At 44.3% G+C, this 26,006-nt stretch overlaps 1 protein-coding gene across 1 annotated transcript in view; it reads left to right on the top strand.

Annotated features, from left to right (window-relative positions):
* The window catches only part of EMC3 (ER membrane protein complex subunit 3), a 28,518-nt gene extending 12,587 nt beyond the window's left edge, over positions 1-15,931 (top strand). The window contains exons 5-9 of the mRNA XM_084633085.1: positions 2,821-2,925; positions 8,271-8,352; positions 8,540-8,619; positions 11,720-11,802; positions 15,683-15,931. Coding sequence (XP_084489211.1) covers positions 2,821-2,925; positions 8,271-8,352; positions 8,540-8,619; positions 11,720-11,802; positions 15,683-15,811 — 479 coding nt within the window. The 3' untranslated portion in view covers positions 15,812-15,931. The remainder of the gene's footprint in view (positions 1-2,820; positions 2,926-8,270; positions 8,353-8,539; positions 8,620-11,719; positions 11,803-15,682) is intronic.
* The last annotated feature ends 10,075 nt before the right edge of the window (positions 15,932-26,006 follow it).

Here is a 26,006-nt window from a genome sequence, read left to right as displayed (position 1 = left end):
CAGGAGCCTCCTCTCCTGTTTGCGCTTCGCCAATATCCACCTGCTATGACTGGCTAGGCTCCTCCGGGGTAGAAGAGAGCTCCTAACTGCATGCATCTCTGGCCTCCGAGTCATCCTCTGCCTCTGGTTCCCCCTCACCCTCTTCATCCAAGATTGCCTCCTCCTGGCTCGGTCCACTCTCGACTGGCAACGAAGTATCCACAGGGGACTTCGTAATGGAGGTGGAGTATCGTGTCCAGCTCTTTGTAGAACTGGCAGCTCGTGGGCTCAGCACCAGAGCGGCAGTTGCCTCCCGCACCTTGTGGTAGGCATTCCACAGCTCCTTCACTGCAAAACCCTGCACTGCAATGTGTCCCGGTCATGGCCCTTTTCTGTCATGCTTCTAGAAATCTGTCCATAGGTATCAAAATCCCAACGGTTGGAGCACAGCTGTCACTGCACTGTCTCCTCTCCCCAAATTCCGATGAGGACCAGCAGCTCAGCATTGCGCCAAATGGGGGGGATCGCCTGGTACGTGGAGTAGGCATGGCCACCTGGAAAGATGCGCTGAGACCACTGCACGCATCACTGAGCACACAGGAAGGGGACTTTCAAATTTGCAAAGGAATGTACAGGGTGGGGCTGATGGTTGGTCACCTGAGGACAAGGCAGTAGAGTTCAAACCGATGGCCAGAGAGGTGAGAACAGGCTGTAATCATCACGGTGTCTACACTGGCACCACAGCACTGTAGCCCTGGTGAAAGACAGCTCTACACCTCTCGTTGAGGTGGTTTTTTTAGAGCGCAGCAACTGCGCAATTTCTGTGCACTAAGTGGCTTGGCAGTGTGAACACCTTGGGAGTTACTGCACTCAACGCTGCTTTACTGCACACAAACTTGCCAATGTAGACAAGCCCTTCAAGTCTTGTCTGCCCTGGCAGACCTGCTGAATGTCTCTGAAAATGTGTATTGTTAGCTCTGTGCAGTGTTGTAGCCATGTTCGTCCCAGGTACTAGCTTTTATTGGACCAACTTCTGTTGGTGAGAGAAACAAGCTTTCGACCTACTCAGAGCATAGGTACTTGGAGATCATTATTGGCCTATCAAATTGGTCACAGCAAAGCATTTCAAGGTTAAAACTATCCGAGTTGGCTGAGGGTATGTCTACACTACGAAACCTCTGTCAGCATAGCAGTTTTGGTGTAGACCCTAGTGTAGATGTAGCCTACACCAGCAGAAGGAGTTTTTCTGTTGGTGTAGGAACACTACGTCCCCGCACAATGTTAGCTACCTCGACAGAAGCACTCTGCCATCAAATATGTCTGTATCTAAGCTGAGGGTTTTGGCAGCATAGCTACATTAGGATTTTCACACCCCTGACTGATTTAGTTCTGCTGACATAACTTTTAAGTGTAAACCAAGCTTAAGTCAGATTTCTAATAAGAAAGGAAAAGAGAGGCAGGAGGAATGGGAGTGTGGGGAGGAATTTGACAGGGTGAGTGGGTGTAAGCAGGAGCCATATGTTTACTGCTTAGGACACAGGAGTGGAAATGGTGACGCTGCCTGATTTCCTTGCCTCATCTCGTTCAGTCACAGCATCTTTCAGGGTTAGTAAAAGGCCCAGCTAAGTGATGACAAATCCCTCTAACCCCACATTTGGTGGTGACAGCTGTTATATGCTTCCTGCTACCCTACACTCAAACTATATTGTCAAATGCTCTTCAGAAAAGAAGTGGTCCAAAGGGAGGGCAGCCTTGTCCTATCAAAAATGGCTAGTAAAAACAAGTTTTCACTGATCCCAAGTATTGTCACTTACGTTATCTTAAAATGGTGCTGGTCTCTTATCATAACACTTCTGTACCTCAGCAGAAGCCAGGCAGTCCTTAATCACCTGTCCTTTTAGGCCTTGGCTACAGACTTACTTCAGTTGCATCCCTTTGTGGCCACTCTTACTTCAGTTTAGCATAAAACCCATTCCTAATTGACTTAAGCTAAATTTAAATCCATGTCCACGTACGGATTTGCACCAGTTCAACTAAATTGGTTTAAATTGACACCTTTTTGTTAAACTCCATGTGTAGACAAGGCTCTCACCATCTCTTTATCTCTGTTCTCTGCTTTCTTTTAACAATAATTTTATATAACATGATTATCGGTTGTGGCGTTTTTGGCACCTTTCCCCTTTTGGGACAGTTTGTGATTTCAGCCCAGGTTAGAGTCCAACACCAACATCCACAAGGCCTGGGGAGGTGCAACAGAAGGGAAAAGCTAAATTCAATTCTGCCACATATGCAGCCCTCCTGAAGTCAACTGGGGTTAGGGTCAACTAGGAGCTGGCTCCAGCACCCAGCAGGGAAACAATTTGTCTTTCTAAATTCCTAGTCAAGCTGAAATTTTTCAGGGGAAACCTCTGAGCTCTGCGGAGATGCAGGTAGAGTTCTGTCCTAAAAAGCTTGCAGGAGATAGCATTCTTGGCAGTACTGTGAATTCAGAACCCTGGACTCTGTTTTGCTTTGTGCCCCCATTTCAGGTCAATGTAATGGATTGCATAGTTGAAGTGACACCACTTTCTTAATACTGGGTGCTATTCACCTCCTTTGTAAAGTGCTTTGAGATCTACTTATGAAAAGCACTATATAAAAGACCTAGGTGGGGGTCTTGTCATCATGATTAACCTCTCATTCACTCCTTATTGATATACAACCCACTTTTTCAGTCAAGCTAAGTGACCTCTTACATTGTTTTCCTTTAACTACCATCAGAAAGGCAGGCTGTGACAAAACATCTGGGAAGGCAGCGTGTAATCAGTGCTTAATGTACTGTGTTCAATCTGTACCTGATAGATCCTACTATGCTGACGGATATGATGAAAGGGAATGTAACCAATGTTCTACCCATGATCCTTATCGGCGGTTGGATCAACATGACGTTCTCGGGCTTTGTAACAAGTAAGTGTCATGGAGCAATATGCAATGGTTTCATGCAGGCATTAGGCCACATCAGAGCCTTGTTACCTCCGCCTAAGCATGGGCTGAGCTAGTGGAGTGAAATGAGTGTAATCCTGGCTCTAAAGAGGCACAGCAGATTTCTCCCCTCTTGACCAAATGGAAGGGGAATAGAATCTCCAAATCCACCATCAATAACTACACATATAAAAAGAAAAGGAGTACTTGTGCTTCATTGGAGCTGTAGCTCACGAAAGCTTATGCTCAAATAAATGTTAGTCTCTAAGGTGCCACAAGTACTCCTTTTCTTTTTGCGAATACAGACTAACACGGCTACTACTCTGAAACTACACATATAAAGTGATGCTAAATTAGCTGTTTCCACTCAAGAAAGAGATCTTGGAGTCATCCTGGATAGTTCTCTGAAAACATCCACTCAATGTGCAGTGGCAGTCAGAAAAGCTAAGAGAATGTTGGGAATCATTCAGAAAAGGATAGATAAGACAGAAAACATATTGCCTCTATATAAATCCCTGGTACGCCCACATCTTGAATACTGTGTGCAGATATGGTCACCCCATCTCAAAAAAGATATATTGGAATTGGAAAAGGTATAGAAAAGGGCAACAAAAATTATTAGGGGCATGGAACAGCTTCCATATGAGGAGAGAATAATAAGACTGGGACTTTTCAGCCTGGATAAGAGATGACTAAGGGGGGAATGAGATAGACGTCTATGAAATCATGACTGCTGTGGAGAAAATATGGAAGTGTTATTTACTACTTCTCATAACACAAGAACTAGGGGTCACCAAATGAAATTAATAGGCAGCAGGTTTAAAACAAACAAAAGGAAGTATTTCTTCACACAACTCAGTCATCCTGTGGAAATCTTTGCCAGAGGATTTTGTGAAGGCCAAGACTATATCAGGATTCAAAAAAGAACTAGATAAATTTGTGGAGGATAGCTCTATCAGTGGGTATTAGCCAGGATGGGCTGGGATGGTGTCCCCAGCCTTTATTTTGCCAGAAGCTGGGAATGGGCCGCAGGAGATGGATCACTTGATGGATCACTTTAATTTTCCTGATATCTGCTGGGAGAGCAATACAGCGGTGCATAGACAATCCGGGAAGTTTTTGGAAAATGTAGGGGACAATTTCCTGGTGCAAGTGCTAGAGGAGCCAACTAGGGGGGGAGCTTTTCTTGACCTGCTGCTCACAAACCGGGAAGAATTACTGGGGGAAGCAAAAGTGGATGGGAATTTGGGAGGCAGTGACCATGAGTTGGTAGAGTTCAGGATCCTGACACAGGGAAGAAAGGTAAGCAGCAGGATACGGACCCTGGACTTCAGGAAAGCAGACTTCAACTCCCTTAGGGAACGGATGGGTAGGATCCCCTGGGGGACTAACATGAAGGGGAAAGGAGTCCAGGAGAGCTGGCTGTATTTCAAGGAATCCCTGTTGAGGTTACAGGGACAAACCATCCCGATGTGTCGAAAGAATAGTAAATATGGCAGGCAGCCAGCTTGGCTTAACGGTGAAATCCTAGCGGATCTTAAACATAAAAAAGAAGCTTACAAGAAGTGGAAGGTTGGACATATGACCAGGGAAGAGTATAAAAATATTGCTCGGGCATGTAGGAATGAAATCAGGAGGGCCAAATCGCACCTGGAGCTGCAGCTAGCAAGAGATGTCAAGAGTAACAAGAAGGGTTTCTTCAGGTATGTTGGCAACAAGAAGAAAGCCAAGGAAAGTGTGGGCCCCTTACTGAATGAGGAAGGCAACCTAGTGACAGAGGATGTGGAAAAAGCTAATGTACTCGATGCTTTTTTTGCCTCTGTCTTCACTAACAAGGTCAGCTCCCAGACTGCTGCACTGGGCAGCACAGCATGGGGAGTAGATGGCCAGCCCTCTGTGGAGAAAGAGGTGGTTAGGGACTATTTAGAAAAGCTGGACGTGCACAAGTCCATGGGGCTGGACGAGTTGCATCCGAGAGTGCTAAAGGAATTGGCGGCTGTGATTGCAGAGCCATTGGCCATTATCTTTGAAAACTCATGGTGAACGGGGGAAGTCCCAGATGACTGGAAAAAGGCTAATGTAGTGCCAATCTTTAAAAAAGGGAAGAAGGAGGATCCTGGGAACTACAGGCCAGTCAGCCTCACCTCAGTCCCTGGAAAAATCATGGAGCAGGTCCTCAAAGAATCAATCCTGAAGCAATTACATGAGAGGAAAGTGATCAGGAACAGTCAGCATGGATTCACCAAAGGAAGGTCATGCCTGACTAATCTAATTGCCTTCTATGATGAGATTACTGGTTTTGTGGATGAAGGGAAAGCAGTGGATGTATTGTATCTTGACTTTAGCAAAGCTTTTGACACGGTCTCCCACAGTATTCTTGTCAGCAAGTTAAAGAAGTATGGGCTGGATGAATGCACTATAAGGTGAGTAGAAAGTTGGCTAGATTGTCGGGCTCAATGGGTAGTGATCAATGGCTCCATGTCTAGTTGGCAGCCGGTGTCAAGTGGAGTGCCCCAGGGGTCGGTCCTGGGGCCGGTTTTGTTCAATATCTTCATAAATGATCTGGAGGATGGTGTGGATTGCACTCTCAGCAAATTTGCGGATGATACTAAACTAGGAGGAGTGGTAGATACGCTGGAGGGCAGGGATAGGATACAGAGGGACCTAGACAAATTGGAGGATTGGGCCAAAAGAAATCTGATGAGGTTCAACAAGGATAAGTGCAGGGTCCTGCACTTAGGACGGAAGAACCCAATGCATTGCTACAGACTAGGGACCGAATGGCTAGGCAGCAGTTCTGCGGAAAAGGACCTAGGGGTGACAGTGGACAAGAAGCTGGATCTGAGTCAGCAGTGTGCCCTTGTTGCCAAGAAGGCCAATGGCATTTTGGGCTGTATAAGTAGGGGCATAGCCAGCAGATCGAGGGACGTGATTGTCCCCCTCTATTCGACATTGGTGAGGCCTCATCTGGAGTACTGTGTCCAGTTTTGGGCCCCACACTACAAGAAGGATGTGGATAAATTGGAGAGAGTCCAGCGAAGGGCAACAAAAATGATTAGGGGTCTGGAACACATGACTTATGAGGAGAGGCTGAGGGAACTGGGATTGTTTAGTCTGCAGAAGAGAAGAATGAGGGGGGATTTGATAGCTGCTTTCAACTACCTGAGAGGTGGTTCCAGAAAGGATGGTTCTAGACTATTCTCAGTGGTAGAAGAGGACAGGACAAGGAGTAATGGTCTCAAGTTGCAGTGGGGGAGGTTTAGGTTGGATATTAGGAAAAATGTTTTCACTAGGAGGGTGGTGAAACATTGGAATGTGTTACCTAGGGAGGTGGTAGAATCTCCTTCCTTAGAAGTTTTTAAGGTCAGGCTTGACAAAGCCCTGGCTGGGATGATTTAATTGGGGATTGGTTCTGCTTTGAGCAGGGGGTTCTCAGTATTGGGCTTAAGAGAAATGTTGAACACATGCTGAGTACCCTGAAGCCTATTTCTGTAGCCTTGAGCAAAATGCAGGGAAATAGCTGCTTTATTGCTGACGCTGTTGAAATTTGGAAGGAACTGAGATCTTAAAGAGAGAAATATGCAATGACAGAGTTAAATTACAAGCATTAAAAAAAAAAAAAAAAACCACACGAATGGGACAAGCACTATCTCTAGCTCATTTTCCTGGAAATATTCTCAATACTCGCTACCAGGGTCAAACCTTAACTGCTGAAGAAGAGGAGTTGGCTATGACATGGACATCCAGCAACCAACCCTCCATAATGCCAACTATAATAAACTTCAGAGCTAAGGGTGAACTGTTCAAGAAATATGTTTGCTGATGGAAAAGGAGTACTTGTGGCACCTTAGAGACTAACACACCAGTGAACTGGTGGAAGTCACTTAAGCACTTGGATTCAGAGACTGTTGAAATGATAATCTCACTTTTAACTGCAGTAGCTTCTTCTGCCGATGTAGAAAGAATATTTTCTTCCTTTGGACTAATTCATTCCAAATTGAGAAATCGTTTGGGACCTAAAAAAGCAGGAAAGCTTGTTTTTCTTTTCCAGATTATGAATAAACAGGAAAATGAAGGTGAAGATGACTGAGTTAGCTGCAGAAGCCAATATTTTAAGTTTTTCATGTTGACCTACCTGACTGTCGATTTAATTTGTTTTGTTTTTAAATATTTCAATTTAACTATTTTAGTTAAAAACCATCTTAATAAAAACAAACCTGATTTTAAAAAACTTGAATGTTCAACTAAATTCAAAAATTCATATGCTTGTTTTGTTAAAATATTATAAGTTTTCTGTTGAAGAAAAAAATATCCAGAATACATAACGTTGTTGTTTTAGTTAAATAAAACAATTTACATGTCTGTCTGGTGATGTTCTCCTCCTAATACAGCATGGCAAGAAAATCCTCCAAATATTAATGATTAACCTGTTGAATTGGAGATAGTTCACCTCCCAGTGACTTCATAAATATCTGCTTCAATTACCTTTGGTAAATGAAATAACCAAACAATCATTCATTTTCTGATATAGCTGTAAGACTAATCTGAAAAGTTTTCAAAATAAAGTCACTTTAAAAATGTATAGTGTGTACCTTCTAAAAATGAAACCTACGTTATCTCTGAGTTGTGAAGAATATGTATTAAGGTTATAACCACCAACAAGAATGCACTTTTATGTAGAAATCCATGATTAAATCGAGTCTTCCTGACTAGTGATTTAAATCAAATTCACCCTGCCTACTGGCACTATTGTGATTAAGCAGACATCCACTAACATCTAGCAGGGAATGGGAGATACTGAGTATTTATGGCAGAGTTGCACTCTATTTGATGCAATGGCTCATTCACTCAGTGACAGTGGAGAGAGAAACACTTTTTCAAAAATAGCAAAATATGACCATGAAATACAGACACTGGTAGGTGCAGTTGAGAGCAGGTGTAGCACCAATAACTGCTTGGAACTTTTTTTATTGCCTAGATTTGAAGTTGACAGAGTAGGTTTCCTTCCACACGTGTAAGAGTCAAGTCACACTAAGTAACTAATGCAGTGGGTTCCAAACATATATACTTTCCTTCAGTTTGGAGTTTGTTTTACTCCTGCTGTTTGTGAGATGACTCTTGTCCATCATGGATGTGTTAATAGCAGTGATTATTTGGTTTATTTTCAAAAACCCTTTAAAATTTGACTTTTACTGGGAGTTAAAAAAAATAAGTGAGTTCTGTATACATCAGCTGAAAAATGTTAATACCAAGAGGAACAGCTGATTGTGGAACAGCTCTGCAGTTGCTTACCACTGTTTGTGAGATCGTCTTGTTTGCCTTCCTTACAGCAAAGGTACCATTTCCCCTGACGCTGCGCTTTAAACCAATGCTGCAGCAGGGAATTGAGCTGCTCACTTTGGATGCATCCTGGTAAGAGCTTTGTTTTTTAATCAATACATCACACAGGCTGGGAATGGTGGAACTTGGCTATGAAAAGCTTAGAATGAATGAGTGCCTCTGCCTGTACAAGCATGCCTGAAGTGAGATCAGAAGATAGGCATCCTGCATTCAGGCACTCATTGAGCTGAAATCTAATCTCTTTGTTTTGGTTTGTCAGGGTGAGTTCTGCTTCATGGTACTTCCTGAATGTGTTTGGACTTAGAAGCATTTATACGCTCATCCTGGGTCAAGATAATGGTAAGACCCTATTGTTTGTGTTTTTAACTGGTTTCTGCTTGTGTTGGAGAGATCATCTGAGTGAATACAAGACTCCCAGCAGGACCAGGAAAGTCATGAGTTGTCCTGTCAGACCCTTATGTTACTCAGTCCTACCACTATCCTCTCTGCATGGATGACAGTATGGCTAGCCTTGGAAGTCTAATCCATTGCCCATTCACTGACTGTTAATAACCTTCCAATTTTATTTATTTGGGCATAAGCTTTCATGGGATATAACCCACTTCATCAGATGCATGGAGTGGAAAATACAGTAAGCAGGTATAAATATACAGCACATGAAAAGATGGAAGTTTCCTTACCAAGTGGGGGGTCCGTGCTACCGAGGTCAATTCAATTAGGGTGGATGTAGCCAGTTGCCTTTTCCTTCATTAGCCTCAAACAGGTGGGGAGAAATCTCTAAATCTGTTTGGATTTTTAGCTTTAAAGAAAAGCGCAAAGACTTAACTAGTCTTTGCTTCTAGATGCGGGGCAGTGGGACAAGTGGTTGCTGTCAAAAGTTTCTTGGCTGGGAAGCTAGGAGTTCACATCTCCCTCCTCCCCACACACCTCGTATATAAATGTTCTCTCCGCCCCTGCTCACAGGGAAGAGAAACACAGGAGTTGCAGCCCCTGCCCACTTCAGTAAGCCTCAGCCACCTCAGAGAAAGGGCTGGAAGCAGGTATTGGGTTTGAGACTCATGCCAAAACACCAGGCAATAACCCCAGAACTCCTGGAGCTTTCCCCCAACAACTTTTACAGTTCACTCTTGTGCCTCCAAGTTAGAATCTCTGATCCACTGGAAGGGTGGGGACAGCAGAAAATAAACTGAAGTTTACATCAGAACAGCAGGGGCTGCTGTACTGACTGCAACAGTGGCTGCAAATGTCAGGATCGTGGATGCTACTAAAGAAGAATATGCAGCCAAGGTCCTAAGAGTTCATTGTTTCAGGCTCACTCTGGGACAAAGGAGAGGGGGGTAAATTGTCTCAGCCTGGCCTTCTATAGGCATCAGTCTCCGTCTCCGTGGCTCTGCCTTTTTAGGGATTGTCATGTCCATCTTTAGGATGGTTCTGAGAAAAGACTTTCCCCGTTACCTATTTAAAAATTGACTTGTGTTGAGAAACCCTGATGTGAAATCCCCACCAAGGACTATGAACAAGCATTACAAGCTGACTCAGGCAGCATGGCTTAGTGGCCACAGGATGGATCATTTGTAGCTGTGTTCAGTTTTCTTCCATTGCATTAGAAGTTACATCCCTAGGAGGGGTTGTATTAGATAGCTAGAGAGAGACCCCACAAAACTCAGTTTTTCTTCTCTGACGATCCCGTTAAAACAAACGGGATAAAACTGCCTTTCCAGTCATCCCTTTCACAAAAGAGATCAATCCTTGAGATTCCCAGAGCTCTGTCATCAGCAGGTCCCAAGAGTCATCAGAGGACTGTTCTTCCAGTACAGACCCCTGCCATTCTGGCTGGTAACTGCCCCCAAACCCTTCACAAAGAAGATGGTGGATGCTGTAGCTCTAAGGGAGAAAAGCTAGTGGTGTTCTGCCATATCTGGGTGAGTGGAGCTGGCCTTCCTCAGCCTGTACAGTAGACCCTACTTTAATCAACATATGCAAATCTTTTTTCCAGAACCTGAGTCTGATAATAGATGAGAAGAGCTGTTCCATCCCAACTCAACAGTAGACTCTAACCAGGGTGTCCTTCAGCACAAAGAGAGCTCTTGCTTAACTCTCCATGGACAGAATTCTAAAGTGAGATCACCGAGTTCTTCTAGTACAAGACCAGGAGTTTTCAGCTAAGGATCTTCCAAGTCTGCCAGCTCTGGTGCCATAGTTGCAATGGCACACTGAATCCATTAGCTATTTGCACGGAAGTCAGAAATTCATTTCTCTGAGCTGAACATGCTGTTTCCTCCACTACTAGTGCAAACTGCACAGCTGGCATCTTCGGAACAATGCTCACAGGAATGATGCTCTGAGTAGCCAAATGCCAGGCTCTCCAGCCCATCAGACTAGTATCATGTAGCCTAGAAAATGTTTCCATGCATGTAACTGAGCTTCTAAAGGAAGTTTGATTACAGTCTCCTGGAATTAATAGAAGTACAAATGGCCTTCAAGCTGCTGGTCAATGGTCACCCAAAAAAACCAAACCACAGCTGGTAACCCACATCACTTACCAATGAGGTAGTGAGAGCAGAGTTCTTCCCAAAATGAAACTACTGCTATTCCACTGGGCCAAGCATAACTGGCTTTTTATTATTTGAGTGACACAAACAGGGCCATACAGCTGGATATGGTTTCTAAACATCTACCAGTGCAGGCTAGCAGAGATTCCCTACCTTGCATTTATCAAGGTTCACTCCGCTTAAGTCATTGCAGGTTTTTACACCCAAGAAAAGTGAAGCTTTAGTAGGAAAGCTGGGCAGAACCATCACCAAAAGGGCTAATAGCATTCTCCCCACAGCTTCTCTGGACATTGCAGGTTCAGTAGGAACATCCTCTGGGCAGAAGATTACTGAAGCCTTTCACTACGGGCAGTTCGCTTGTTCAAGATGAGTTTTGTTTTTCCTTCATTGTTTCTGGCCATTAGCCATTTTAGCGTTAGTTTCCATGGAATGTTTTCAGTTTGGAGATCTGTGTAGCTGTGACACTTTGCCTTTTGCCTAGTCAAATAGTCAGTGGGAATGCTAAAAAGATCCTGCACTGGTGGAGAGTCTGAGGTTGTGTGTCTGTATCTTTGGAAGCCATTAAGTTGGAGAAGGCAGGGTCTGTCAGTAAGGGGACAAAATGTAAACTTGCACATGGAGGAAAGTTACCCATACATCTGCACTGGTGCTCAGCATGGCTCAGGAAGGAATTAGCAGATGAGAAACATTCCTTTCCACTCTGCCTCATGAGCATATGTTACTGTCATCCTGCAGGGTCATCATAGCATGATCATGTGGATGGGTGCCTGCAACTCTCTAGCCTACAGTTCCGATCCAGAAATTCTTCTCTGGTGGTACAGTGCTTTCAAGAGCTCTCTGTCCATGTGGAGTGAGTAAATATCCACTCTTGTTTCTCTCTGTTGCAGCTGCAGACCAATCTAGGGTGATGCAGGAACAGATGACAGGAGCAGCAATGGCCATGCCCGCAGATACTAACAAAGCCTTTAAGGTACAGTATTGCTTAAATTTCCAAATTCACTTGTGTGTGCTGTACGTTTACAAACCTATGTACTGTATGCAGCCCCTCTTCCCTTACTCACTGCCTGGAAAACACAGGTCCTCTGAAGGAGTGAGGAAAGAGGATGAATGGAGATCTGTGAAGGTAATATTCTGCTAACTCCTGTTATAGATAAGTAGCCCAGCTATCTCATGAAATAGCCTCCACCTTTTCCCTGTTCTTGGAGATTAACAGAGCAGAAGAAACCACCTCAGGAGGAAATGCTGCTCTTCATTAGCACTCCAAGCTACAGAACAGCACTTTCAAAGTGGCCTATTGTGCCTTGGCATTGAGAGAGTATTTCTGCATAATGATATCCAAACACTTTTTCCACAAATCTGAGCTGGCATATGACTAACACAGAAAGTAGAAGCTTCCATAGTGTTAGTGGAATGGGCTTTCTAGTCATCTGAAGTAAACCTAGTTATTTACAGGTCTGTCTGAATACAAGAGAGGATCCATTTGGACAAGCTCTTAATTTATTTTCCTCTTTGGACCTTCCCCCAAATGAAGCAAATAACCTGGATGACTTCACAAAAGGGGTTGTTGGGTCATTGTGAAGCTGAACACAAGCCCAACTCATGGAGCAGGTCTATGATGGAGCTTGGAAAAGAAATCAGTAGAGGGGTCTAGCTCAGATGAAAGTGTGCCCCCCTTTTGGCAAAATTTTTGGATGAGGAGAAAGCACAACTTCATCTTTATGAAAAGCCACCAAAGTGGTCAGGGGAATGAGTTATCAAGAGTTGGAGTATCCTCACCTGCCTGGCAGAGGCGAGTACAGTCAGGAAGGTAGCTCAAGGACAGAAAGTATAAAGAGCACTCAGACAGAAGTTCTGAGTTTAGTGACGCTGAAATTTAAATCCAACAAAACTAGTGAAGCGGCACTGGAGAGTTAAAATGCCCGAGGCTCTTCCTGAATTGAAAAACTTGCTTGCTGATGAGCAAAGATAACAGGCAGAAACAACAGCCAGGTGAACTTCCAGGGAAAATCAGGGTTAGCTGGGCTCCTAGATGGATCATTCCAAGCTCTCTCTGTAAAAATCTTGTAGGATTTCATCAGCACCTGACAGCGTAATCTGGAAAACCCAGAGAGCTGGGAGTCCTGTGATACGGATTGTTAAAGGTATGGAAACTGTGTCCATGTGTGAGGCTTATCTGTCACTCAAGAAGAAAAGATTGGGCATGACTGACAGGAACAGAAAATTCTCAAGCCTGAGCATTAGTAATAGAACTTGAGCCTAAGTGAGGTTAGTGTGTCGTACGTGCTTCATCTTGCCTTGTGAAAGACCAAGGCAGAGAAGGAAAGCATAAATACTGGAAGCCTGAGCCCAGGGAATCAGAGAGGTGCCTTGAAGAGCTACTCAACCTCTGCCTGCTTGATGACACAATTACTGGTACTTGGGGCATTGACCTGCAATATCAAGAACTATCTTGTCTGCCTGCACCTGACAGAACTACGGTTGCCACAGTTCTCCCAAGCAGTCTCTGTACCCACTCACACACTGGGACACTCCTAGGACTTCCCCTTCTGGTTAATGGAAATGTAAGGAGTGTAGTAACTGCCTCCTCCTCCCCCCACCACCACTAGCCTGCTCCCACCACTTCCCACAAACCATGACTAGAGCATTCCCATGCTGCTGCCTGTGAAGGGAGTTAGTCAGGCTGATGGTCTGCCCCTGAAAATGCTTTGATTCAGTGAGTTTCCTGAGCTCTGTGGTAAAAGACACCATTTAGCCACGGGCCCAACCTGTGGAGGGACCAGCCAAACTACAGCCAATGTCCAGACGTTGCTTATTGATGAGCAATCCCCAGAACATCCCTGCTCCACACTGCCTGGTAATCTCATACTTCATAGACAACCTGTCTCAAATTAAGCATAATCCAGGAGTCAGAACAAGGGACTCAAGATTTATTCCCAGACCAGCTATGGGTGACATAAGGAGTTTGTAATTGGTGGGGTGACTCAGCAGAAAAAGGACAGTAATCATCCACAAGGATTTTTCTCAGCTGAAAAAAATCTTTTCCTATTTAAATCAAGGCATATTAGCATTAGCAAAACAAACATAAGATTCCCCAGCCGGGGTTCATCTATCCCCCTGAACCTGGAGCCCTGCCTTCCCACACCCATTGTTCTAGGCCTCAGCACCTGTTCAAGGGAAGAGGGGAAGTCAGTTTAATCCCTTGCTTACTGAGGGGAGCACCCTCTGTCACAGTCCTTGAGACTCTATGCCACAGGCAAGAAGGAAATCAAGAGATCCTTCTCAGCTTTGATAGCAGCCACCAAATCCTGCCTAGCTATTTCATCCTAGACTGTCTTTGCCCAACCTCAGACCCAGGAGCTTCTTGCTGTTAAGAGCTCTCACCTTAATTCAGCAGGGAAATTCAGTGGCCTCATTGGTTCCGAAGATGCAGAATGAAGCAGTGGTGCCATTCTCCTGATCAAAATGGACTGTTCACCAGTACATTCTCATACAAGAGAGACCCTTTCCTCTTAAGATTGGTGAAACCGAGAGCACTCGGGAGCACTGCTCAGTGATCATCAGTGCCTCCTTCAGAGAAGACAAACTACCATGTCCATGAAGGATGCTGGACTTCAGCCACTTCTTAACAAGAGTGCTGGGTACCTTCTTACTGACATCAAGAACAACATAAGAGCGTCCGTAATGGGTCAGACTAAAGGTCCATCTATCCCAGTATCCTGTCTTCTGACAGTGACCAATACTAGGTGCCCCAGAGCAAATGAACAGAACAGGTAATCATCAAGTGATCCATCCCGTCACCCATTCCCAGCTTCTGGCAAACAGAGGCTAGGGACACCATCCCAGCCCATCCTGGCTAAGAGCCATTGATGGACCTATCTTCCAATGACTTTTTAGAATCTAGAACCTGCCTGTTTTTATAAAAGACAAATAAGACTTCTGCCATGTTTGTTTCTTCCCTGTGGTATTTTAAGTCATCCTAAGTTTATTTTTTTGAGAATAGAGAAGTTTCATTACCATTCAGACATGTGTATAAGCTCAGTCACAAACAAATCAACCCCATTAGTTTGTCTTTAAAAATAGAATTCTTGTGTGTTTGCTGATTATGGTTACACTGTAACCGATTACACTGCTAATGACTCAGGAAATAACAGGGATTTCTGCCCCAGCGTCAGTGAGGTGAAAATGGGACCTGTATGGAAGGTTCGGCAGAAATTCTGCTAGACTGTTGCTCCAGCTGCAGCGCTGGAACTGCTGACCTTAGAGGAGACAGTCTGAGCAGCCCACTCCAGTCTTACAGAGTGTATAAGCTCCACAGCCTCCTGGGACCTGCAGAGGGGATAGCCCCAACCCTGTGGATGTCATCAATTCTGACATGAGGCCTGCAGAATTCTCAGAGGTACAGCTAATCTTAGCAATGTCTCCCAAGTGAATTACCTATTGCCAAGAGGCACTGCTCCCCTGGGGACAAACAAATCCAGCCAATGTGGCATTTGTAGTCTCGGGCGGTTTAGAGGGAGAACAGTACTCTAAAAAGTTAGAGGCCTTTTCAGAAAGAAGAAAAGCCTCATTTTTCAAATTTTTTGTAAGCATAAAAGGCCTTACATCTCTGAAATGCTTTAATTAACCAACTTTTCAGATATGTTCTTCAATAAGAGTAGGCTACTTGTGAGTAATTTCATGCAGAAAGTATTTATTTTGAGGAAGGAGTGTGAAATTGGGCATAGTCCTGTTTGTTTATACAGAACATTGCACCATCCTTGAAGAGAATATGCACAGGAAGTGACAAGAGAACTGTTTTAATACTCAGCCCTCTCTGTTTCTTCCTCCCCTTCTATTTACTCTCCCTGTAGACGGAATGGGAAGCTTTGGAACTGACTGATCATCAGTGGGCATTAGAGGATGTGGAAGAAGAGCTCATGGCAAAAGATCTCCACTTTGAAGGCATGTTTAAGGAAGAGTTACAGATGTCTATCTTCTGAAAGCAGAGTTGAGTTTTCATGCAAAGATGTTTAAAAAAAAAATCTGTTACTTACTAAAATATACTGTACTTTTTGATGCTCAGAATAAAAGAGATCAGAACCGCAGTTATCTAACTTCCACTAATGTGAGACTCAAAAGAGTTATTGTTCCCATTGGTCTTCAAGGTATATTTGATCCAAAGGGGATCAGTATAGGTTTCCAGTTACTACGAGAGGTTTTTCTTTTTAGAAGACATGCATCTTTCAGTCATGACAGCTAAAACAAGAGGCTTATTGACAAACAATAACTTCTAGTTCTATCATAAACAAATGAAAAATAGGGTTTTGGAGATAAAGACCTCAAAACTTCACTACAACACTTCAAACATCAAACAGATGAAGTAATGCACTAGTCACCTGTATTTTCTCCTTTAAATCATCCAGACAGCTAGAAATGCAATTGATCTTTGATGTTAAAACAGTCAAACAAAGTCAAAAATATAACCATATCAGAAGAAGAAATGCAGAACTGAAGTACCAAAAAACTATATCGCTCATCTTTCAGAATCAGCCTCAACATTCAGTTTCCTCAGGTTTTGATTTTTTCTCCTTGTGTTTATAGTCTTTTCCCGTTTTATCAGGTTTTGTTTTCCTCTGAGAAAACCATACAAAGAAAAAAAACCTTGAAATAACACTGAACGAATACCACACAAGCAACTGTTGTCAGAATTATTGTTCCTCTGAAAAACCAAGATATAAAGTGCAGTTTGCAGATGTATGTAATATATATTCCACTCATTTTGACCTAAGATGATGTGTAACAGGGAGCACAAGAAGTACAGTCCACATTCGCCAAATTCACACTGCCCTTGGAAACGTTAATATTGGATTATGGTTCTTGGTGTTTTTACTGTACTTAACTGTTTGCATAGACTTAATGTGATATAAGTATGTGTAACAGTGACCTGGTGTCTACAACTTAAGTTACTAGTAAAATAATTCTTGCTTTGATGGTACTGCAGCTAGTGCTAAACTGCTTTGTGACAGTGGACACTCACCTCACATGAGTTCCTCCTATCATTTGGGTGTGGTGCTGTAACCTTCCCCCACCCCCACCTGGTGCCCCCCTATAAGCTGTCAACCTTGCTTGACAGGTCTTCAGTGGCTCAGCCCTCCAGCCAAGTAACAGTCAAAAAATGAATGAACCTCTTCCAGGGTAGCGAAGAGTTTAACGAACTCCGCAGGGTCTTCAGACCAATCCATGAGCCCTTTAACTCCCACACATCACTCAGGCTTGTCCCCTTCTCGGGGCTTAGCCCACTTTCCCAGTGGAGGAACCCAGGCCCACCCACCACTCCCAGTGAGCCTATCTACAGCAGCCTATACTGCCTCCTTTAGTTGGTTGCTGCTGTTTTCCCTGAGCCTCTACCCATCTGGTGCCTTTCCTTTCACCCATTACCTGAGAGTTAAAGCTTTCAGGTCTTCTCTCTCCCAGGTCCAGTAAATGCAGGCAGTCAGGCTCCTGTGACCACCACAAAGTACCTGTCCTCACCCCACTGGTCCCAGTCAGGAACTGACCTGCCAGGGCCCTGCGTCCTTTTATCTGAGCCTGCTGGGCTCTGATTGGCTGCTTACATGCAGACCTAGAGGACCCACCCTCACTGCTCCTTCTTGTGGCAGGACCACAGGGCCTCCAGCAGGGAGCTACAAAGGACCAGGTATACCCTGTCACTAGCTGACACTACAGTACAAAGGGAGAGATGATGCATTAAGCACTCTTCAGAGCTGCATTGTTTGGGGCCTAATACACATCTGTTGGGTTTTCTAGGACCTATGCATAGCCAAAGGGTCATCAGGGAAGAACAACAGAAATAAGCAGCAGGGCACTTAGCTGCCCCAGGTTGTCAAACAGACTCACTTAAAATCTGTGAATGAAATAGTCACATTTTATTTTCAGATAAGTTAAGTAAGGAACAGAGGGATGGATGGACTTGGCTGGGAGGCACCATGGTGCAGGCTATTGCTGCAAAGCCAAGAGCCATAGGCTTAGATTAACAAAGGGACTTGGGTAAACTGCTACTTTAGGTACCAAAGTGCATGATATAGCTCAGTGGTTCTCAACCAGAGGTACACATAGCCCTGGGGGTACACAGAGGTCTTCCAAAGGGTGCATCAACTCATCTAGATATTTGCCTAGTTTTACAACAGGCTACATAAAAATCACAAGCAAAGTCAGTACAAACTAAAATTTCATACAGACAATGACTTGTTTATATTGCTCTATCTACTATACACTGAAATGGAAGTACAGTATTTATATTCCACTTGACTTATTTTGTAATTACAAAATGAGAAAGTCAGCAATGTTTCAATAATAGTGTCCTGTGCCATTTGTATTTTTATATCTGATTTTGTCAGCAAGTAGTTTTTAACCTTTTAAGACCAATCGAACTCCTAAAAGGGGTACAGTAGTCTGGAAAACTTGGGAGCCACTAATTTAGCTCCTCAGAATGCCTGCTGAGCTGCCATTAACCCTGTAGGTGTATACAGTCACAAGATAGCAAAGTTTCTGCAGGTAAATACCTTAGCTGCCCACATTTCTGCTAGTGCACATGCCAGAGTTGTCGAAGCGCTGACATTACTGAACAGCTCAGTAGCTAAGGCCTGGCAGGATTCACAAACTAGACATTCCCCAACCTGTCTTGTCTGCGGGACCTGCTACAGTAGGCGTACTCATGGCATGCCTAACCTGGACAAAAGACAACCAAGAAAGGGATGCCCCTCCTCCCGGTCAGACAGCCTGATTTGGAGAAAGGACTTACAGCCAGGTCCCCTCCTCCCAGGTGAGTGCCCTAACCACTGGGCTGTTGGGTATAAGGGATCACCACCTCCTTCTCTTCTTTGGCATTTCATCTGGGCTAGTTTAGGTGGCTCCCCACTCATCTTGCTGACTTTTGTGAATCCAATTCTTAGGCACCTAACACATTGTATAGGGAGCCTGGGCACCTAACTCAGGGCTGAGGATTCCACCAGGCAGCATGGTAGCTAAAAGTTACATGCAGCAATAGTAAGCCTACGTCCTTTTTGTATCTCGCCTGTAGATTCTAGGCTTGGGTCTGAAATTTTGTGCTGTTGTTTTTGTTGGTACTTTTTGCCAACACTGAGTGAAGATATGCTGGGCTGTGCATGCATGCTGTTAGTACACATGTTCACTGCATACCTCACAGGTGAGGAAGATATCATTTTGCTGCTGTCTAGTCATAAAGTGCAAAAGAATAATAATTTTTTTAAATGAAAACAAATCACAAAAAAATCCATACAAATACTATATTATTGTATCTGAATGTTTCACAGTTAGATATTAAAAGTCAGGCAATATGACAATTAAAGTTGCATGAATGCCCATATGAGGTACTATAATGGGGTCTACAACCCCCATACTGACCTTAGGCAGGAGGGTAAGGGGGACTCTCCCCTGTCTATGGGCAAACAGCCCAGCCACACCCTTGCACAGCTGCCAGTCATGAAGGCAGGCACCCATGGGGCATATCCTTTACAGGTCACCACCACTGTTCCATTGTTGACCACCACAAAATCGCACTTAAAGCTGAACCTGGAAAGAGTCTCCCACAACTCCCTCTCCAAATGCTTTCCTGAACTCCCCTGTGAGCTGCCTCTGTTCGCAGCTCTTGAGTTTGCAAAGCAAGTGACCTTTTATATAAAGTCTCCCTGCTTAGCTCAGGTCAGTGCCACCCTTCTTCACCAGGGAGCGATGAACCACTCAGAGACTTCAGACAGCTGGGCTGATCAGCACTCCCAGGGTCAGAGCCTTGCGGTCCTTATCAAGGAACCAGCAAACAGACCTGTCTTCTTTGCTTACTCAGCTGTGGCACAGCCTTGGAGTCTATACACAGAGACCAAATAAACAAACAACCCACAGATGGGCCAAACACACCACTCACCATGTCCAGCTACCTCCAAGCACAGAGTCCACAGCTACATCCTCTGAAGCTCTCCTCTTAGCTGCCTTTGTTCGTGACAGAGAGTCACAGACTTTAAGGCCAGAAGGGTCACCAGGTCATCTAGTCCGACCTATCACAGACCACCCAATACCCGTACACGAAACAACAGAAACTAGACCCAAGTATGACAGCCCAATACAGCTTCAGAGGAAAGTCGGGGATGAGAATACCCTTTTTCTTATTTGTATACGATGAAAGACATAATAATAAGTGCTGCTTCATTGTGGCTTTTTGATTCACTATCTAAAAACCTGAGATGGTTAAAAAGGATATTGCAAAAAGAAAAGGAGTACTTGTGGCACCTTAGAGACTAACCAATTTATTTGAGCATAAGCTTTCGTGAGCTACAGCTCACTTCAACGGATGTTAACATTTCAGGCTTCCTTATGCATTAATGTTACTGTGAATCCAGAAATACTGAAGTTATGGCTATTAATGTCTTACAAAATGTGCACAGAAAGGAGAAATTTACATGTTATACTTCAAACAGCGATTATTTTTAGAAGTTGGTACTTTGAGCCAATAAATTTTCTGCACCACTGGATGATCCAAAATGGTCCCTTCTGACCTTGAAATCTATGTATATCAGAATAAAAATGTCTAGATTTCTTTTAAGCTAAGGTTAAACTCTGAATTTCCTGCACAGCTGAGGCTCAGTCATGCAAGATGCTAAATCCTCTGGCCCATATACAGCACATGCTTAACTTCAATCATTGATGGACTACTGGTGTTTAAAGTTAAGCATGAACTTAATGAGCTCTTTTAAACTTCTTGGATGCAAGCTATCTGAACCGCTGATTTAAAATGTCTAACATTGGGGTCTGCTCTTTAACATCCTCCAGAGATACGAGTGGAATGGAAAGAGTGTTATCACCATATCATGAGAATATATTCTCTTTTTCCCCAAATGCAGAACAGAAATATTTATTGAACACTTATGTCTTTTTTACAGAATGAATGATAGAATCATAGAAATGTAGGGCTGGAAGGGCCCTCAAGAGGTCATCTAGTCCAGCCCCTTGAATTGAGGCAGGACTAAGTAAACCTAGACCATCCCTGCCTGGTGTTTGTCTAACTTGCTCTTAAAAACCTTCAATCCCACAACTTCCCTCAGCTAACCTGTTCTACTGCTTAATTTTCCTTATAGTTAGAAAGTTTTTCCCTAATATATAACCTGAATCTCCTTTGATGAAAATTAAGCCCATTACTTCTTGTCCTACCCTCAGTAGACATAGCAAACAATTGATCACCATCCTCTTAGTAGCAGCTCTTGAAGCACTTGAAGACTGTGATCAGCCCCCCTGCACCCTCTTAGTCCTCTTTTCCCTAGACTAAACATGCCCAGTTTGTTCAACCTTTACTTGTTGGTCACGTTTTCTGAACAGTTTATCATTTTTGTTGCGCTCGTCTGGACTCTCTCCAATTTATCCACATCTGTCCTAAAGTGTGTTGTGCAAAACTGGACACAGTATTCCAGCTGAGGCCTCTCCAATCCTGAATAGAGAGAGAGACCTGCCGTCTGCCATTAATACATGCTAGAATGATACTTGCCTTTTTCAGAATAGCATATTGCTGAGTCCTGTTCAATTTGTGATCCACAGATCCTTTTCTGCAATTCTGCTGCCTAACCGCGTATTCCCCATTATGTATTTGTGCATTTGATTTTTCCTTCCTAACTCTTATACCTTTGCACTTGCCTTTATTGAATTTCATCTATTTCAGACCAATTATCAATTTATCAAGATCATTTTGAATTCTAATACTGTCCTCCACAGTGCTTGCAACCCTTCCCATCTTGCTGTCATGCACAAATTTTATAAGTGTACATTTTATTCCAGCATCCAAGTCATTACTTAAAATATTGACTGTTACTGGATCCATGACAGACACCCAGGGGGAGGGGACCTCACTAGATACGTCCTTCCAGTTTAACAGTGAACCATTGATAACTACTCACTTACGTATGTTTTTTTCAACCAGCTGTGCACCCGCTCTAGACAGACAAGGTGGGTGAGGTAATATCTTTTACTGGACTAACTTCTGTTGGTGAGAGAGAGAGAAAGAGAAGTTTTTGAGCCACACAGCACTCTTCTTTAGCTCTGTTGTTGGTCCAATAAAAGATATTACTTCACCCACCTTGTCTCTGTAATATCGCGGGACCAACACGGCTACACCTACACTGCATGCACCCAGGGCTGGATTTAGGGGCGGGTGACCCAGGCAACTGCCTTGGGTGCTGGGCTTGGAGGGTGCCATTTTTGTTTTTAGCAACAAAAGGGAAAATAGAATGTTTGAAGTAAAATATTTCAGGTATTGTTTATGTGGATTCATTTACTAACCTCCTAGAATGTTCTGGACCTTTGTAGAATCTTGTGGAACCTTCCAGGCTTTCTGAGAACTACATTTTCCTTGAACCTCCTAGACTATTTTCAGCCATTTAACAAATGGGGAGGGAGCACCGAAGATGCCCTTCGCTTGACATGCCATTTGGTCTAGCGCTGGCCCTGAATACACCCACCTTATAGTACTTTCATCTAGACCATATTTCCCTAGTTTGCTCATGAGTATGTCATATTGGACTGTGTTGAAAGCCTTACCACAGTCAAAATATTTCATGTCTACTGTTTCCCCCTGTGACACCCTGGCACTGCAATATTCACCACTGTCATGTAATTAAGATATGTTTTGTACAAAGTATGCCTTATGAAGTATCATTCTAAAAGTTTTAATCTGCTAGACATTAATATCTCATTTGATTGTATGTGCGATCATTGTATGTGAAATTATGAAGTTTGGCTATGTATGTGTTACTGAAACATGGCCTGAGGTTGAAAACACCCACAAGCAGCCTTTGAGGTACAACAGTAAAAAGGCCAAACGAATGTTAATGGCTTATTGAGGAAATGCACACACACACAAGGGTTACCCCAGGAACTGTGTACAATAGAAACCTCTCAGAGATAGCACTACACAGTGGGAACTGTTTGACCCAGGTCACAGCAAAAGAGCTTTCCAGCAAGTGGGGAGAAGATATAAAAGGTGGAAATGACATCATGATGGTACCTCCCTCTCCCTACAACACCACACCTGGAAACACCTGAGGCACAAAGCCTGAACTGGGGGAAGTGATGGTCCCAGGCTAAAGGGATTTTTAGCCTGTGAATGGAACACCTGGGGATTCCACGCTGTAAGCAAGTGCAGCTTGCGTCTTAAGAATATGCAGCCTACTTATATTCAAAGAGATGATACGAATAGCAGCTTCTTACCCTATATGTTTAGTATATTAAATTTAGTTTGTGTTGTTGTTTGTTTGCTAGGTAATTTGCTTTGAGCTGTTTGCTATCACTTATAATCACATAAAATCTATCTTTTGTAGTTAATAAACTTGTTTTCCCTTTATCTAACCCAGTGTGTGGGAATCATAATGCAGGGCTGCTGTATAGTCCTCTCCACATTGAGGGAGGGGTGAATTTTATGAGCTTTTGCTGTATAGTTCCCTGTGAAGTGCAAGATGGTATAATTTTGGGTTTATACTCCAGAAGGGGTGCATGCTGAGGAGCTGATAGTTGCCCTAGCTGTAGTCTTCCCATGCAGGGGCTGGTCAGAGAGTCTGCATGTAACTGCAACTAGGTGTGCCCCTACCTGTATGTATGCTGGTGAAAGTGCAGGCTGGCGGGCTTTGCAGCTTGTCACAGCAATACAGTGTAAAAGGGAGCCCAAGCTGATGGGTCAGGGGACTCAGTGGTACCCCAGTTCCAGGTGACACGCCTGGTGAAACCCATCAACCCCCCTATTCATGAGACTGGTCACCCTGTCAAAGAAGGAAATCAGATTGGTTTGGCATGATTTCTTCTTGACAAATTGATCTTGGCTATTACTTATAACGCTATTATTCTCTAGGTGCTTACAGTTTGATTGTTTAATACAGGCCTGCACAACTCGTAAAGCGGCAAGGGTCATATTACTCCAAAGAAAACAGCTGAGGGCCAAAACCCCCCGCGGAAACAACCCCTCCCCCCCAAGCGCTGCCCGCCCCGTGGAAACAAACCCTCTTTTCCCAAAAAGAAAAGGAGTACTTGTGGCACCTTAGAGACTAACCAATTTATTTGAGCATGAGCTTTCGTGAGCTACAGCTCACTTCATCGGATGCATACCGTGGAAACTGCAGCAGACTTTATATACAAAGAGAATATGAAACAATACCTCCTCCCACCCCACTGTCCTGCTGGTAATAGCTTATCTAAAGTGATCATCAGGTTGGACCATTTCCAGCACAAATCCAGGTTTTCTCACCCTCCACCCGCCCACACAAATTCACTCTCCTGCTGGTGAGAGCCCATCCAAAGTGACAACTCTTTACACAATGTGCATGATAATCAAGTTGGGCCACTTCCTGCACAAATCCAGGTTCTCTCACCCCCTCACCCCCCTCCCAAAAACCACACACACAAACTCACTATCCTGCTGGTAATAGCTCATCCAAAGTGACCACTCTCCCTACAATGTGCATGATAATCAAGGTGGGCCATTTCCAGCACAAATCCAGGTTCTCTCACCCCCCCCCACCCCCATACACACACAAACTCACTCTCCTGCTGGTAATAGGAAGGTTGTGGGGGAGGCGCTGGGGAAGGGATCAGGGCAGGGGTTGGGTGTGTATGAGGGGGGTTCAGGAGTCAGGGCAGGGGGCTGGGGAGGTGTGGGCTGTGTGAAGAGGTACAGGGGTCAGGGCAGGGGGCTAGGGGGGTGCAGGGGTCAGGGTGGGCAGAGGGCTGGGGGTGTGGGCTGGGGTTGTGGGGGTGCTCACAGCAGGGGCTGGAGGGGGTATGCCCCGATTCCAGCCCCTTCCCCAAGGCCATGCTCCCTCCTCTTCTCCTCCTCCTCCACCCCAGAGCAGCGAGTGTGCTGAGGCTCCGCTCTTCCCCCTCCCTCCTGCCAGCAAGCGGCGGCAGGAAGAGGGGGAGGGGAGGGAACGTAGCATGCTGGGGGAAGAGGCCAGGGAGGAGCTTGGCTGCCAGCAGAGACCTACTGCAGCAGGAGCCCCAGCTGCTGGCAGCATCAAGCTTTTGCCCCCACAGGAGAGAGCAGGTGAATGGAGAAGAGCAGGCTGGGCCGGGGCCCCTTTGGACCTGTGGGCCCAGCGCCAGTGGTGCCGTGGTAAATCTGGTATTACCACCACTGCCCGCCCACCCCCCCCGGCTCGTCATCTCCCCCCCAGCTCACCTACTCACCCCCGTCGCCCGCTCACCTCCTCAGCCTCTGTCCCCCGCTGCCAGCTCACCTGGCCCCCAGCCACTGGCCTCTTCACCACCCCGCCCACCCACTGGCCAGCCAGTCCTTTTTAAAGATAGGTACTATGTTTGCTCTTCCCCTCTCTTCTAGGACCTCAGCTGTCCTCCATAAGTTCTCAAAGATCATCACCAATGGTTCAGAGTTTGCTTCAGCTAGTTCCGTAAGGCCCATAGGATGAATTTCATCAGGCCCTACTAACTTGAATACATATAAAAATTCTTTAACCTGTTTTCCCTATTTTGGTATGAGTTCCTTGCCCCTTGTTAATATTAATTGTTTTAAGCATCTGGTCACAGTGAAGATTGAAGCCAAAAAAGCATTACACATTTCAACCTTCTGTGTGTCATCCGTTATTTGCTCTCCTTTCCCATTAGTTAATAGAAGAGAAAGGGGAAAGAACATGTAGGTCTAACATATTTCTAGAACCACTTCTTACTGCTTTTTATGTCCCTTGCTAGGTGTAACTCATTGTGTGTCTTAGCACAAACTGTGTATATTCTCAACTGATTCTCGTATAATGTAGCTTTTGTCTAGGACTGGTGTGTTTCTATTGTATTTGAGAGGAACAGTGAATCGGTGAAGTATAAAAGAACTTGTATATGTTTGGCTCCACAATAATGTCTACATGTCTAGTGCGCCAGCCCCTTAACATTTTCTTTTGTTCACAATGGTTCTGTACCCCAGGAGACTTGAATCTGCAGATGCAATATTGGTGGAGAAAGTCAGTCATAGATAATGAAACATCCCTTCTTATGAGAAAAAAAAAACAAACAGCACTCAGAAGAAAACATGAATAGTACAAAACACTAGCATAAAGAAGGGAGAGTTTGAGAATAAACTGAGTTTATAAATTACTATTATTTTAATTGAACCTTTATACTACATGGAATCTGCCATTTTTT

This window comes from Lepidochelys olivacea (assembly GCF_965140295.1).
Source record: "Lepidochelys olivacea isolate rLepOli2 genome assembly, chromosome: 7".
Lineage (NCBI taxonomy): Eukaryota > Metazoa > Chordata > Testudines > Cheloniidae > Lepidochelys > Lepidochelys olivacea.
Note: the sequence above shows the minus strand (reverse complement) of the source record. Positions and strands in the feature narration are given on the sequence as shown.